Source organism: Oncorhynchus nerka, linkage group LG24 (genome assembly GCF_034236695.1).
Source record: "Oncorhynchus nerka isolate Pitt River linkage group LG24, Oner_Uvic_2.0, whole genome shotgun sequence".
NCBI lineage: Eukaryota > Metazoa > Chordata > Actinopteri > Salmoniformes > Salmonidae > Oncorhynchus > Oncorhynchus nerka.
The window spans coordinates 70,632,793-70,649,828 of NC_088419.1; the positions used below are offsets into that span (position 1 = coordinate 70,632,793).

General features: G+C 44.1%; 1 protein-coding gene across 1 annotated transcript in view; it reads right to left on the bottom strand.

Moving 5' to 3' along the window:
- The window catches only part of LOC115108529 (sec1 family domain-containing protein 2-like), a 189,101-nt gene extending 172,493 nt beyond the window's left edge, over positions 1-16,608 (bottom strand). The window contains exons 1-2 of the mRNA XM_029632990.2: positions 15,676-16,608; positions 15,263-15,431 (exon numbers count right to left, since the gene is read on the bottom strand). Coding sequence (XP_029488850.1) covers positions 15,263-15,431; positions 15,676-16,489 — 983 coding nt within the window. The 5' untranslated portion in view covers positions 16,490-16,608. The remainder of the gene's footprint in view (positions 1-15,262; positions 15,432-15,675) is intronic.
- Positions 16,609-17,036: the final 428 nt, after the last annotated feature.

Here is a 17,036-nt window from a genome sequence, read left to right on the forward strand (position 1 = left end):
GGTGCATTGCACTAATAATGGCGCTGACTATGGAAACGTTCACGCTGTTCTGTTCTTAGTGCCAGTCTGCACGTTCAAACTAAAGCAAACTAATAATGACATCTATGATTTCAGTAATAAAATAATAAAAACACTTTCAAAATGCCAATGTTTATTTAGTTATGGATCCATAACAAAATACTACGGGAATAAATATCACTGAATTACAGAAATATCCTCCAATCCTCCATATGTAATTATTGGCGGGGTCACATTTTTCGATATACCGTAATTTAATCTCCATTTGTGTATTGGTTAGACAAGATTTTAAAAATTAGGGTGCAGAATTGTTATGCTCTTAGTTTAACCATTATTTAACTAGGCAAGTCAGTTAAGAACAAATTCTTATTTACAAGGATAGCCTACCGGTCGGGGAATTGATCCCCGGTATCCCACGTGCCGTGCCCGCACGATATGGGGATTCTTTAGCTAAATAGCCCAGTACCGTACTCCCGACCATTGTACAGCGCCATATTTTCGTTCCATCCTAACGGAAACCCAGAGGGTTTAATTAATTAACTTCTTGGTGACATGGGGGCAGGATTGAGTAGCTTGGATGAATAAGGTGCCCAGAGTAAACTGCCTGCTACTCTGTCCCAGAAGCTAATATATGCATAGTGGTATTGGATAGAAAACACTCTGAAGTTTCCAAAACTGTTTGAATGATGTCTGAGTGTAACAAAACTCATATGGCAGGCAAAAACCTGAGAAAAATCCAACCAGGAAGTGGGAAATCTGAGGCTTGCAGTTTTTTTTTATATATATATATATTTTTAACTCAGCCCCTATTGTAGATACAGTGGGATATTGGTTATGTTGCACTTCCTAAGGCTTCCACTAGATGTCAACCGGCTTTAGAAACTAATTTGAGGATTCTACTATAAAGGAGGGGCTCATGAGAGCTGTTGGAGTAAGTGGTCCGGCAGAGTGCCTTGGGCTCATGACGCGCGGTCACGAGCGAGTTAGCTCTCGTTCCATTGCTTTTCTACAGACAAAGGAATTCTCCCCGGTTGGAACATTATTGAAGATTTATAATAAAAACATCCTAAAGATTGATTCTATACTTAGTTTGACAAGTTTCTACGTGCTGTAACGGAACTTTTTGAACTTTTCGTCCGACGCGACCTGAACGTGCTTTTGGATTTGTTTACCAAATGCCCTAACAAAAGATATATTTGGACATAACGGATGGACATTATCGAACAAATCAAACATTTATGGTGGAACTGGGATTCCTGGGAGTGCATTCTGATGAAGATGATCAAAGTGAATATTTATAATGCTATTTCTGACTAATGTTGACAACCCAATATGGCGGATATTTTTTGGCTGCTTTGTTATCTGAACGCTGTACTCAGATTACTGCGTGGTTTAGTTTTTGGTTCTCTGCCAAATCAATGCATGTTTTAGAACTACTGAATGTAACGTGCCAATGTAAAAATAGATTTATTTATATAAATATGGACTTTAGCAAACAAAACACACATGTATTGTGTAACATGAAGTCCTATGAGTGTCATCTGATGAAGATTATCAAAGGCTAGTGATTAATTTTATCTCTATTTGTGCTTTTTGTGACTCCTCTCTTTGGCTGGAAAAATGGCTGGATTTTTCTGAGACTTGGTGGTGACCTAACAATCGTTTGTGGTGCTTTCGCAATATAAAGCACTTTTGAAAATCAGACTGTGGCTGGATTAACGAGAATTTTATCTTTAAAAATGGTGTAAAATACTTGTATGCGTGAGGAATTTTAATTATTGTCACGCCTTGGTCATTATATTTTGTGTTTTTGGTATATGTTTGGGTAGGCCAGGGTGTGACATGGGTTTAGATGTGTTTCATATTGGGGTTTGTATTATTTGGGATTGCGGCTGATTAGGGGTGTGGTATAGGTTTGGCTGCCTGAGGCGGTTCTCAATGAGAGTCAGGTGCTTCTCTTTGTCTCTGATTGGGAACCGTATTTAGGTAGCTTGAGTTCGCGTTGTATTTCGTGGGTGATTGTACCTGTCTTTGAGTATTCACCAGATAGGCTGTATAGTTTCACGTTCCGTTTGTTGTTTTGTATTCTCACAGTTATTTCATGTATTGCTATTTCCTTTATTAAAGCACATGAGTAACCTACACGCTGCATTTCGGTCCGACTCTCTTTCCACAAACGAAGAACGCCATTACAGAATCACCCACCTTTCACTCACGGACCGAGCAGCATGTGAACTGGCAGGAGCTAAAGGACGACGTTATGGACAGCAGAAGTATGGAGTATACGACGTGGGAAGAAATCGACAGGTGGGCGGACGACCCAGAGAGAGTGCAGGAGCCCGCCTGGGATTCGCTGCAGCAATGCGAAGAGGGCTACAGGCTAATGGAGTCTAAAAGGAAAACACGGCGACGCAGAGCGAAAACCGAAAGTAACGGGGGAGAGCGCAGAGAGAGAGAGTGGCTGAGTCAGGAGTCAGACCTGAGCCTACTCTCCCTGTTAATTGCGAGGAGCAGCAATATAGGGACTTCTGGTCTTGGGAGAGGATATTAGACGGAAAAGGACCCTGGGCGCAGCCGGGAGAATATCGCCGTCCCAAGGAAGAAGCAGAGGCAGCCGGAGATAGGAGCCGACGATACGAGGGAACACGGTTGGCAAGGAAGCCCGTAAAGCAACCCAAAAAAATTATTGGGGGCTAGAAGGGAGAATAGTTATGCCAGGTAGGAAACCTGCGCATACTCCCTGTGCTCACCGTTGGGCTAGAGAGACCGGGCAGGCACCGTGTTATGCTATGGAGCGCACGGTGTTTCCAGTGCGGGTGCAGAGCCAGGTGCGGCACATACCAGCCCTTCCTATTGGCCGGGCTAGAGTGGGCATCGAGCCAGGTAAGCTTGGGCAGGCTCGGTGCTCAAGAGCTCCAGTGCGCCTGCACGGTCCGGTCTATCCAGAGCCACCTCCACACACCAGTCCTCCGGTAGCAGCTCCCCGCACCAGGCTTCCTGTGCGTGTCCTCGCGCCAGTACCACCAGTTCCAGCACCACGCACCAGCCTGTTCAGCGCAGCCAGAGCCTGTCTCCTCTCCTGCGCTGCCTGAGCCTCCCGCCTGTTTAGCGCAGCCAGAGCCTGTCTCCTCTCCTGCGCTGCCGGAGTCTCCCGCCTGTTTAGCGCAGCCAGAGCCTTTCTCCTCTCCTGCGCTGCCGGAGTCTCCCGTCTGCCCAGCACCGCCAGTCTGTCCAGCGCCGCCTGTGCTCCCAGTCTGCCCAGCGTCGCCAGTCTGCCAGGATCCGCCAGAAGTGCCAGTCTGCCAGGATCCGCCAGAAGTGCCAGTCTGCCAGGATCCGCCAGAAGTGCCAGTCTGCCAGGATCCGCCAGAGGTGCCAGGATCCGCCAGAGGTGCCAGGATCCGCCAGAGGTGCCAGAAGTGCCAGGATCCGCCAGAGGTGCCAGTCTGCCAGGATCCGCCAGAGGTGCCAGTCTGCCAGGATCCGCCAGAGGTGCCAGTCTGCCAGGATCCGCCAGAGGTGCCAGTCTGCCAGGATCCGCCAGAGGTGCCAGTCTGCCAGGATCCGCCAGAGGTGCCAGTCTGCCAGGATCCGCCAGAGGTGCCAGGATCCGCCAGAGGTGCCAGTCTGCCAGGATCCGCCAGAGGTGCCAGGATCCGCCAGAGGTGCCAGTCTGCCAGGATCCGCCAGAGGTGCCAGTCTGCCAGGATCCGCCAGAGGTGCCAGTCTGCCAGGATCCGCCAGAGGTGCCAGTCTGCCAGGATCCGCCAGAGGTGCCAGTCTGCCAGGATCCGCCAGAGGTGCCAGTCTGCCAGGATCCGCCAGAGGTGCCAGTCTGCCAGGATCCGCCAGAGGTGCCAGTCTGCCAGGATCCGCCAGAGGTGCCAGTCTGCCAGGATCCGCCAGAGGTGCCAGTCTGCCAGGATCCGCCAGAGGTGCCAGTCAGCCAGGATCTGCCAGTCTGCAGAGAGCTGTCAGTCTGCATAGAGCAGCTAGATCCGCCAGCCAGCCAGGAGTTACCGGAGCCTACTACCTGTCTGAGCTTCATCTCAGTCCCGGGCCGCCCCTCAGTCCCGGGCCGCCCCTCAGTCCCGGGCCGCCCCTCAGTCCCGGGCCGCCCCTCTGTCCCGAGCCGCCCCTCTGTCCCGAGCCGCCCCTCTGTCCCGAGCCGCCCCTCTGTCCCGAGCCGCCCCTCTGTCCCGAGCCGCCCCTCAGTTATGTGGGGATCAGGGTGAGGACTATTAGGCCATGGTCGGCGGAGAAGGTGGATTATCCCAGGACGCGAAGGGGAGGAACTAGGACATTCATGGAGTGGGGTCCACGTCCCGAGCCAGAACCGCCACCATGGACAGACGCCCACCCGGACCCTCCCTATGCTCTTGAGGTGCGTCCCGGAGTCCGCACCTTAGGGGGGGGGGTTCTGTCACGCCTTGGTCATTATATTTTGTGTTTTTGGTATATGTTTGGGTAGGCCAGGGTGTGACATGGGTTTATATGTTGTGTTTCATATTGGGGTTTGTATTATTTGGGATTGCGGCTGATTAGGGGTGTGGTATAGGTTTGGCTGCCTGAGGCGGTTCTCAATGAGAGTCAGGTGCTTCTCTTTGTCTCTGATTGGGAACCGTATTTAGGTAGCTTGAGTTCGCGTTGTATTTCGTGGGTGATTGTACCTGTCTTTGTGTATTCACCAGATAGGCTGTATAGTTTCACGTTCCGTTTGTTGTTTTGTATTCTCACAGTTATTTCATGTATCGCTATTTCCTTTATTAAAGCACATGAGTAACCTACACGCTGCATTTCGGTCCGACTCTCTTTCCACAAACGAAGAACGCCATTACAATTATGAGATTTTTGTTTTGAATTTGGCGCCCTGCACTTTCACTGGCTGTTGGCGAGGTGGGACGCTAGCTATTAAATAACATATGGAATCAGTTAACCTCTTGAAGCTAGGGGGCACTATTTATGTTTGGAAGAATAACGTTCCCAAAGTAAATGGCCTATTTCTCAAGACCAGATGCTAGAATATGCATATAATTGACAGATTAGGATAGAAAACACTAAAGTTTCCAAACTGTCAAAATATTGTCCGTGAGTATAACAGAACTGATATTGGAGGCGAAACCTGAGGAAAATCAAACCAGGAAGTGACTTCTATTTTGAAAGCTCCATGTTCCATAGCCTGCCTTCTCTCCATTTAAAGGGATATTAACCAGATTCATTTTCCTATCGCTTCCTCAAGGTGTCAGTCTTTAGACATAGGTTCAGGCTTTTATTTTAAAAAATGAGCGAGAAAGATAACATCGCGTCAGGTGTTCGCATGAGTTTTGCTCGCGCAACAGAGTTTGGGCAGCCATTGCCTCTCCCTCTCCTACTGATAGACAGTTGCGGTTGATATATTATCGATTATATATTTTAAAAAGAACTTGAGGATTGATTATTTTAAAAACTTTGACATGTTTCTGTGGACATTACGGATATTATTTGGAATTTTCGTCTGCGGTGTCGTGACCGCTCTTTCCTGTGGATTTCTATACATAACGCGCCAAACAAACGGAGGTATTTTGGATATAAAAATAATCTTTATGGAACATCTATTGTGTAACTGGGAGTCTCGTGAGTGAAAAGATTCAAAGATCAAAGGTAAAATTAATCGTTTATTGCTTTTCTGATTTGTGACCAAGCTACTTGATGCTAAGTATAAATAATGTTTTGTCGAGCGATCGATAAACTTACAAAAGCTTGGATTGCTTTCGATGTAAAGCATATTTTCAAAATCTGAGACGACAGGTGGATTAACAAAAGGCTAAGCTGTGTTTTGCAATATTGCACTTGTGATTTCATGAATATAAATATTTTTAGTAATATTATTTGAATGTGGCGCTATGCAATTCAGCGGTTGTGGATGACAATTATCCCGCTACAGGGATGGGTGGCGTCAAGAACAAATGGTTATTTACATTGACAGCCTACTCATTCCTCCCCGTCGGGGAATTGAACCCCGGTCTCCCGCGTGTCCGCATTCTCTAGTACAGCCATTATTGAAGGTACTTGAGGACATGAGAAGGTCTGGACATGGCCTGCTCTCCCTTATGTAAGGATTTAGGCACTATATCATGTTTACTACAGTATGTACTGTAGGCTATGTTTACTTGTCAGACAGCACAGTAGCCTAATAAACAAATTCAGGTGGCTTATATCTTCAAAATGCTTTATTATCCAAATGTAAAAGCATTTACTTAACAGTACTGTATTTCTTCATCAGCATCTTCATGCTTTCATTAATAAAATAATGATAAAAACATTCAAAATAAAATGTTGATTTAGTTATGGATCCATAACAAATTACTGGAATAAATATCACTGAATTACATGAACAAAGTTGTCTAATGAAGGCAAACAAATTGTTGCTTAAAATAGAAAATACTCTTTCAAACACACATGGTCACATTGTACAGTATCGATACAGCTATTAGCAGGGCTATATTTTGGCCTTTATAAATATTATTTTGTCCTACAATCGCTCACTGTCGTTTAAAAAAAATGAAATAATCTCCAAAATATTTATATATATAGCTGTGGATGTCTATTTCAGCACCGTTTCGCGCTGCTCTGAGACAAGCATGGAGAAACGAAAATGTTCAATTATATTCCATGATATTCTTAAGATATATGTGTTGACTGAAAATATGCAAGTGATGTCTACTAAATAATCAAGTTAGGTTTCTCCAGAATTAAATAATTCTAAATAACAAATTGTCTTTATTTACAAATTAGTGAGAATGTCTCACCCCAAGAATGGCCTTTTTCTCACTCGCTCTAGGTTAAATGAAAACAAAATCTCCAAAATATCAATTACTTTTTAAACAAAGCGATTATCATCATTTATTTTTGATTTAACCAGGAAAAGCCCATTGAGACCCAGAGTATTTTTTCAAGTGAGACCTGGCCAAGAAGGCAGCAACAATCAATACATTACATCATTAAAACATATAACGATACAACAACATGATCCAGCCTAAGAAAAGCATTTACACTTCTCTGTAACAGAGTCTCCCATCAATATTTTAAATTCATTCAGTGGCACTAACATATCTGGATGAAGCATGGATTGTAGATTATTCCATGCGTCTGGTGCACAAGAAGAGAAGGCAGTCTTGCCTCAAACTGTGAATGTCCTGGGGACTTTAAGTAGCAACCACCTAGCAGACCGGGTCTGGTAACTGCTGGTGGTGAAGGAGGCCAGACTAGAGGGAGTTTATCCAAAAGGGCTTTGTAGATGAACACATACAAATGTATCTTTCTGCACATATAAAATGAGGTCCAAACTACCATTTGGTACAACGTGCAATGGTGGGAGAGAGACTTGGCATTTGTAACAAAGTGAAAGGATGCATGATAAACAGAGTCCAGTCTCTGTAAGACAGAGGAGGTTGCATGCATTGTTAGGGAAGATTCAGAATTTGTTGGTAACATATGTAAGATGTTTAATATTCATCAAATGTGTGCAAGTTATTTCTCATCAGAATGGTATTTTTGTATAATACTGTGGCGAGGTTGCAGTTATCTGTTCTATGTCAAAACTAAGTTGCATGGGCCGCAGAGAGGGGAGAGGTCAAAGTGTCATCATGTGTAAACCTACCTTTTTCTAGTGGGGAAAGGAGGGTGGCAGTGTCTGGAATCATTCTCATGCTCCCTTTTATCTTAACCTATAGCCTCACTCTCCTCTCCGTGAGCTTGTCCAGGTTTGGTTGTATTTTGAGTTGGTTGTATCTAAATGACAATATGCCTGTTGATTTGGAGGACTGGTTTATGGTTCTGGGGTTTGAGAAAGGAGACAAAGCTGAACGATGAATTATGTCTATGCTGTCTGACTATGTGTGTTCTTTGCTATTAAAGGATCTCAGTTGCATTGTAAGGGGGCTCTTAGAGAATTCATTGAGAGACAATGAATTTATCTGAGAGTCACATGATTGTGATAGAGCTCATATAATTAAAGATGGACTTTTATAACTAACTCTGACTTGTGTGTGTGGTTTGCTCCCATGATTTGGTAAATAGAGGAAATTTCCACAACAGCATATACAACAAATCACCATAATCAGTCACAGAGAGAAAAGTGGCCTGAACAAGCTTCTTTCTAGCCATAAGCAGGAAGCAAGCCTCATTACAAAAATAAAAACCCAATTTCAATTTAGAATGATATAAAAGCCCCTTAGATATTCTCACAGATCCTAACAGAAAATGCCCCTTAGATATTCATTCAGAACCCTCCAATCCTCTAAATGTAATTGGCCGAGAGTCATGTCATTTTAAAAAAAGTATTTGTAGATATACTTTAGGCCTACAATAGGCAAAATGAGTATTGGTTACACTACAATTAGGGTGTGGAAATATTATGCCCCATAGATATTAATTTAGAATCCTGCAATCCTCTTATGCTGTAGCCTACTCCTGACCTTCACGTTGTACAGCGCAATATTTTCCATTCCATCCTAACGGAAACTCTGAGGGTTTAGTTTTTAATTTCTCAAAATAGAAACACCATAACTATAATCAAATTAATTAAGCCACATTTCTTCAAATCAATCCCATGTCCATGTTTCACAAAAAAAGGTTTTAAATTCTCTAGTAATGCCAATATGGGAGACTTCTCAAAGTTTCCCTCAGGTGGTCAAACTAGCACTAACTTGCATTAACGTTAAAAAAATGTCTGACAATTAAATAACTTGCCATAGAATGCTGCAGCAGCCCGCAAGGTGTGCTGCAGTATGACAACTTTTAAAGGAAGAAGCACTGTAGACCACACTATCTACCAAGACAGTTCTCATCTAAAAGAAATGTCCCATTTTCAGGACTCGTAAAAATCCAAATAACTTCACAGATCTTCATTGTAAAGGGTTTAAACACGGTTTCCCATGCTTGTTCAATGAACCATAAACAATTAAGGAACTTGCACATGTGGAACGGTCATTAAGACAGTTGTGAAAACTTAGGACACTAAAGAGGCCTTTCTACTGACTCTGAAAAACACCAAAAGAAAGATGCCCAGGGTCCCTCATCTGCGTGAACATGCCTTAGGCATGCTCCAAGGAGGCATGAGAACTGCAGATGTGGCCAGAGCAATAAATTACAATGTCTGTAATGTGAGACGCCTAAGACAGCGCTACAGGGAGGCAGGACAGACAGCTGATTGTCCTCGCAGTGGCAGACCACGTGTAACAACACCTGCACAGGATCAGTACATCCAAACATCACACCTGCGGGACAGGTACAGGATGGCAACAACAACTGCCCGAGTTACACAAGGAACGCACAATCCCTCCATCAGTGCTCAGACTGTCCGCAATAGGCTGAGAGAGGACGGACTGAGGGCTTGTCAGCCTGTTGTAAGGCAGGTCCTCACCAGACACAACAGGCAACAACGTCGCCTATGGGCACAAACCCACCGTCGCTGGACCAGACAGGACTGGCAAAAAGTCCTCTTCACTGACGATTCGCGGTTTTGTCTCACCAGAGATGATGGTTGGATTTGCGTTTATCATTGAAGGAATGAGTGTTACACTGAGGCCTGTACTCTGGAGCGGGATCGATTTGGAGGTGGAGGGTCCGTCATGGTCTGGGGGCGGTGTGTCACAGCATCATCGGACTGAGCTTGCTGTCATTGCAGGCAATCTCAAAACTGTGTGTTACAGGGAAGACATCCTCCTCACTTCTGTGGTACCCTTCCTGCAGACTCATCCCGACATGACAATGCCACCAGCCATACTGCTCGTTCTGTGCATGACTTCCTGCAAGAAAGGAATGTCAGTGTTCTGCCATGGTCAGTGAAGAGCCCGGAACTCAATCCCATTGAGCACGTCTGGGACCTGTTGGATCGGAGGGTGAGGGCTAGGGCCATTCCCCCCAGAAATGTCCGGGAACTTGTAGGTGCGTTGGTGGAAGAGTGGGGTAATATCTAACAGCAAGAACGGGCAAATCTGGTACAGTCCATGAGGAGGAGATGGACTGAAGTACTTAATGCAGCTGGTGGCCACACCAGATACTGACTGTTACTTTTGAATTTGACCCCCCCCCCTTCGTTCAGGGACACATTATTCCATTTCTGTTAGTCACATGTCTGTGGAACTTGTTCAGTTTAGGTCTCAGTTGTTGAATCTTGTTATGTTCATACAAATATTTACACATTAAGTTTGCTGAAAATAAACGCATTTGACAGTGAGGACGTTTTTTTTTTGCTGAGTTCATATTTTTCATAGCTGTCCATTTACCACCACAGACCGATGCTGGCACTAACCTGCCTAAATAATTACCGCCCCGTAGCACTCACGTCGGTAGCCATGAAGTGCTTTGAAAGGCTCGTCATGGCTCATATCAACAGCATCCTCCCAGATACCCTAGACCCACTCCAATTCACAAACCACCCCAACAGATCACGCAATCTCAATCGCACTCCACACTTCCCTTTCCCATCTGGACAAAAGGAACACCTATGTGAGATTGCTGTTCATTGACTACAGCTCAGCGTTCAGCACTATAGAGCCCACAAAGCTCACCACTAAGCTAAGGACCCTGGGACTAAACACCTCCCTCTGCACCTAAATCCTGGACTTCCGGATGGGCCAACCCCAGGTGGTGAGGGATGGGCATCAACACATCTTCCATGCTGATCCTCAACACTGGGGCCCCTCAGGGGTGTGTACTTAATCCCCTCCTGTACTCCCTGTTCACCCACGACTGCGTGGCCAAACACGACTCCAACACCATCATTAGGTTCTGAGGACAACAGTAGTAGGCCTGATCACCGACAACGATGAGCTCAATGTGAGCAAGACAAAGGAGCTGATCGTGGACTACAGGAAAAACGCGGGCCGAACATGCCACCATTAACATCGACAGGGCTGTAGTGGAGAGGGTCAAGAGTTTCAAGTTCCTTGGTGTCCACATCGCCAACGAACTATCATGGTCCAAATACACCAAGACAGTTGTGAAGAGGGCATGAGGAAACCTTTCCCCCTCAGGAGACTGAAAAGATTTGGCATGTGTCCCCAGAACCTCAAAAAGTGCTACAGCTGCACCATCGAGAACATCCTGACCAGTTGCATCACCGCCTGGTATGGCAACTGCTCGGCATCTGCACACCCGCACACTGACTCAGTACCGGTACCCCCTGTATATAGCCTCATCATTGTGTTACTACTTTTTTTTTTTTTTTTTAAAACTTTTGTTTATTTGGTAAATATTTTCTTACCTCTTCTTGAACTGCACTGTTGGTCAAGGGCTTATAAGTAAGCATTTCACGGTAAGGTCTACATTTGTTGTATTCGAAGCATGTGAGAAATAAAGTTTTAATTTGACAAGAATATATCAACAAATGTGACTCATTACTTCACAGGAGACGTATTTGAAAGTAATTTTTTTTAATCAAAATACGTTTTTGAAATAAATGCCTTTTGTTACATATGAACTTTCATGTGTAAATATGAATACAATTGTTAAAATTATGAGTCTAGTTGGTTAAGCCACGGAAAAATACAGGAAGCGTCACGTTAACCACGATTGGCTGAGATAATGTATGGGCTGGACATGCCGGGAGATGAGTTAGGATTGGTCTAAGCGTCACGTTAACCACGATTGGCTGAGATAATGTATGGGCTGGACATGCCGGGAGATGAGTTAGGATTGGTCTGCCATGCAGGGTACTTCTGTCTATAAACATGAGCTGCTCAGTATGTGTTGATAATCCTTTCTACTGCGCCGTTTTTGAAAGATAACGTTAGTCATTGAAAACTACAAAAAAGTTTTGAACTTCTCAACAACATCTATGCCCTGAATTTAACAGGCGCTATCGAAAAAGCCATTGGAAAAAGAGTGACTTGACAACGCTGACCAAACAAGATGTAGCTACAAAAAAACAAAAAGAGTTAAATGGTTCCAGTCTGCAGTGAAGCGTTCAGCCATGTATACGGGTGAGAGTCTAGTCTAGACATTTTCAGATATTATACGTTTCTAATTTTGACAGTCATGTTCACTGCAAATTAAAGCGCAATATTAGCTAGCTGGCTTTCTAGCTAACGTTACGTGTATGATCTGTATAGTAATATTATTGGAATCAGAAAAAAATTGCATTGCTAGTTATAGCCTAATGTTAGCCAGCTAATATTGAACCTAGTTGGTTAGGTCTTTAGCTACCTGGAGATTCTTACTACAGCTATGACAATGTTTGTATTTGCAGTAGTACGAGTTGGTATTATGCCAGTTCATTGTTTAGCTTGCTAGCTACATGTCTAAACAAAAGACTCCACTTCACCAGATGATTACATGACCCATCAAGTTAGCCAGGTGTGTCTGAGGGTGATTACAGCCATCTATTGTATTTCATGAGCATGTGTACATGTCTAAATAATAGTGACCCATCCACTTAGCTATGTGGCTGGGGGGTGGTTGTAGTATTTACTTCACATTACCCATCAATTTAGACAAGTGTATCAGGTAAGCATCATCTAATAATTGTATTATTTTCATCTGGACACTTTCTGTTTCTGATATTGCTACTATGCAAGTGACCATTTCAACCTTCTGTATCCTGTGCTTGTGACAAATAAAGATGATATTTGATATAGTGTGTGTTTACCAGAGATGGCAATTATTAGAACAGTGTATTTTTAACCAGGAGTTTCCTTATTGTATGCTACTACTTTTACCACTTTTAGTCTTGAAATCTTCGGTTGTTTACTAAACTACTCATTCTGTTTAGCACATGGTCTCACATGTGAATCCTTAAAGAGATGTGTGGGGATAAAGCTTAAGAGGGTGTAGACAAAGTAAAGGTCTCCAGTAGGTGTACCAAAAACATTCATGGGACATTGTCTCAAAAGTGTGGTTACAAGTTAATCAACTTTCAAAGCAGAAATACTTTCTGATTACTCCTCAAATGCAGTGTATGATATACAATTTTGTAGCTCCGAGTCTCTACTTTTATACAATGTAAAAAACACTATTTAAAATGTTGCTACATAAGACGAGGCGGTCAGACACAAATATCAATGCTGACTGGGAGGGATTTCATAATACAGCCAATCATACTGTGTAGCCTGGCTGGGCCCCATAACCAGCAAAGCATAACAATTCATACTGTACCTGTATCATATGAACATGGCTACACAGCCAATCTATACAGACTTGATCCCAAGCCTTCCATCAATAAATCAAAACATGTGCATAAAGCCATTAGCCTAGTGGAACCAGCCTGATGCTGCATTAACCATTCTATTTGTTCTTCATAATTGTTCTTATTTCTCGTGTGTTTTTTCTACTGATTATTGCATTGTTGGTTTTTGAGTTTGAAAAGCCTTTCTTGCACCGTACTTGTGACATTAAAAACTTTAAACTATCTATCCGGTATAGACAAACATTACAACTTTAGACCAAAAGATTGTAATTTCACTCCACGGTGAACAAATGTTCTTTGAGAGTGTAAAATGGGCCAGGAGCTCCAGGTGCTTTAACCTTAGTGTGTCTGGGCTACGCTTCAATCTCCTAAACAGATGTGATAAGATTCAACTGGCCCATCTGCTCTGAGATAGGGAAGGCAATAACACTCCTGCTGGCACACATCACACACTCAGCCTCTACAGACACCACGGCCCCTGGCTGCGAGATCATCCTATTACTGCTATCTCCACTTGTGTGTGTGTGTGTGAGAGAGCGAGAGATAGCTGATCCGACTGCTCTCTGCGATAACACATTTGGCTCGGAGTCGCTCTCTGATGAAAGTCTGAAAGCTGATGCTAAAAACTGATAGCGAGGAAGAGGATACTATCTAATACAGCCTAACACCCCCAAAGGTCTGCTTCCCAATCCATGTCAACAAACTGCAGCTTTGTCCCTCACCTCAATCCCCCTTTTTGGATGTTAGAAAATATGGCTAGTCTGAAGTAGGCTGCATTTGCAAGAGTTTCTGTAGAGACACCAGAAACTCCAAATGATCAACACATTCTGGATTTGCTAATCAGGACATAGTAAATTGAGTTCACCCACATGGTGAGAGATCTGTGGGAATGTGCAGGTGCTTGGTGTAGCCTAAATGCTCCAGATGAAGACTTCTGTCTGGGGGTCAGTGGGGCCTGCTCTACCCCCGATGTGCTCAAATTAAACGCTACAGTACCCTCCGTGTCTGAGCTGCTCTTACCCAGCAGAACCAGCAGAACCGTTCCATTAGAACTAAACCTCCCACCTTGCTCAAACAGGGCCTGCTCCATTCCAGATCAACCACCCACTGGGTATGAGCGGGTGACCATTCAGGCAGACAAGAGTTAGAAAATACTGTAAAGCAGAGCTGGCCAACCGTTTTCATAGCCAATGAAAGTATTTTCCTCCTGCAACCACATGAAGAGGCAGAGGAAGAGTGGAACACATGATGTTAGGACTAATCCCTGCCATGTACAACAGCCTCACCATAAGAGGCCAACACGTGCACACCCAATGGCCAGACTGGAGGCAAGCTCCACTGAACCTCTTACTTAATACAAGTCATGTGTTCCCCCTACCGCTTACGTTTATGGGAGGGTGAAAGAGCGAGAGAATGACTGAGAGACTCAGAGAAAAACAATTGAGAGCAAGAGACAGAGAGAGTGGGTGAGAGAAGAGAGAGTCAGCACAACACACAAACCTGTTTACCCCCTGTGGGCCAAGATAAATGAACCTAAACATATATTATTTACCCTTATTTTACCAGATAAATTGACTGAGAATATATTCTATTTTACAGCAACATTAGAAACCTTGTTATAAAGTAGATATGATATATTAGAGCCTTGGATAGATAAACACACATTATAGCAGAACTAGAGTCAGATTAACCCGCAACTCTGACCAAAGGAAATGACATGGGCAGAAAGGCCAGCAAGTCAAGCAAACTTTTGCTTAAATTACGAGAAAACAAGAACAGAGGTGACCTAGGTCAGATAAACTTACAAAACCCATTCTCTAGTCTCCGCCTTTCCTATATCCACTGTGCCTACGTGAAATATAATTATAGGCCCAGCCAAGCTGCAACCCTCTTTCAAATCCTAACCCTAACAATATCTCGCTCCATCCATATTTAAATCCCAGATAGATTCTCAAAAAAGTATTTCCAGGGTCTATAAAAGTGAACTATCATATAGTATATGAATCATGTGAAATTGGACTTTTCAACAGTAGTATAATATTTTTGCTATAACGGCTACAGCACAGATGTACTCACTGGGTCTGTACGAGGCAGCCTGGAGCCAGGGTAGGCTGTGAGTCAGGGGTGCGCTGCAGGTTAGTGAGCTCCAGCATGTCCACCTGCACATCAGTGGTGTGTCCTGGCAAAGGCTGCAGCACAGTCAATATCTTCTCCACCAGGCTGTCACCATGGTGACCAGCAGCCCCTGAGGACAAAGAAAAACAGAGAGATTTAAACCAAAAACCATCTCCATGTAAACATGAATTAATTCTGTGTGTAAGGGGAATAGAATATGGAATAAGGAAGTATGACAATCAAATGCCCTTTCTGTTAGGCAGGGAGGTGCAGCAATTAAATAATTCTGACATGTGGAAAGTGTGAATGTTGCACTCAGGGCTGCAGCTTGGCATGTTTATGGACATCAGTAGTTGTACAAGACTGTTATGCACCTGTTAGATCCAGTGTCCTGTCGATGAAGATGATGGATGCTTTATTGGGGGCTGTCTTTCTGCGGTTTTTGGCTTGAGGATGATTGGCAAGTTCCCCAGCGATGAGACGGCTCATTGGACCCAAGGCAAAGCTCTCCTCCCGGGTGCTGGTGGACTCAAACATGGAATTAACCGCAGAGGCTAGAGATTTAATTTCAATCTGCAGCTCTGGAGTAAGAGAGTGCAAGTCAACATCAGTCAAGCTTCCGAACCTCTTCTTCTCTGGGCGCTTCATATTGATCGCCTCGAGGTCCCGTGGCAGCAGTGGGAACAGGTGCGCGAAGGTGGGCGCGAGAAAGAGCTGTGGTGACACGGGAGCAAAGACCACGGGCGCATGCAGTACTTCAGCGGTATAATTCATATCTCCCATCCATTCGCACAGTTTATCTTCAAACTGCTCGAACACAGGGTTCCCCTCTAATACAGCAGTGACATTGTTAGCGAGGAGGTGTATGGAGTGGGCTACGGTGGTGAAAACGACACAGTACTGAAAATGACTGAGGCCAACTATGTCTTGTATAATGTCCGCTGTTCTTCCTTTGAGCAAAGTGCTCACCACAAACACTGCCTTTGGTTCGTTTTCACCACCGGCTTCGAAGCTCGAAAACTGTTTTAAATTACGAGCACCAGACTCAAATACACTGGTAGCTCCACCGTTCCAGTGAAGACTCTCAGCACACTTGTCGTCCATAAAAACCACCGCTTTCTTTACCTTTGACAACACTCTGTCCCACATCTGACCGGGGAAACACGTAAAGACCTCAGTTGGTAACATCGTGGAGATGCTACTGTCGTTAAAACCGACCGAAAAGTACAAGATTTCTATAAAATTGTCAGGCAAACGCCATTCCAAAACAACACCAACACATGCGTCTCTTAATGGTGACGTGGCATACCACGTCGCGACAGATATACGTAACCATACATATGCTGCACCTGTTTCATTTGGGAATGTTCTGAATTTTCTGTTAATTAAAAACAGAAATTAGGCTGCATTGAGTTTCCTCATATAGCAATATACTAGCCACACTACACAAAAATACATGTCTTGAGTAAATATAGAAAAACATACAAAATAGATATGCTTAGCATGAAGCTCAGAAACAAAATTGCAAGCTTGTTTGACTCTAATGGGAATATTTTTTTGAGAAATTGATACACTGAAACGAAAAAATAGAATTTCAAGACATTCTGACCAATAGGAAACTGCTGTTTCTTCCAACGAGGATTTACGTCCGTGAAAAGTGGACTGTCGCTATGGAAACGTGTGTGTGTGTATTAGAGTAAACTGTCACTATTTTTGACTGATAAGGTGACACGCT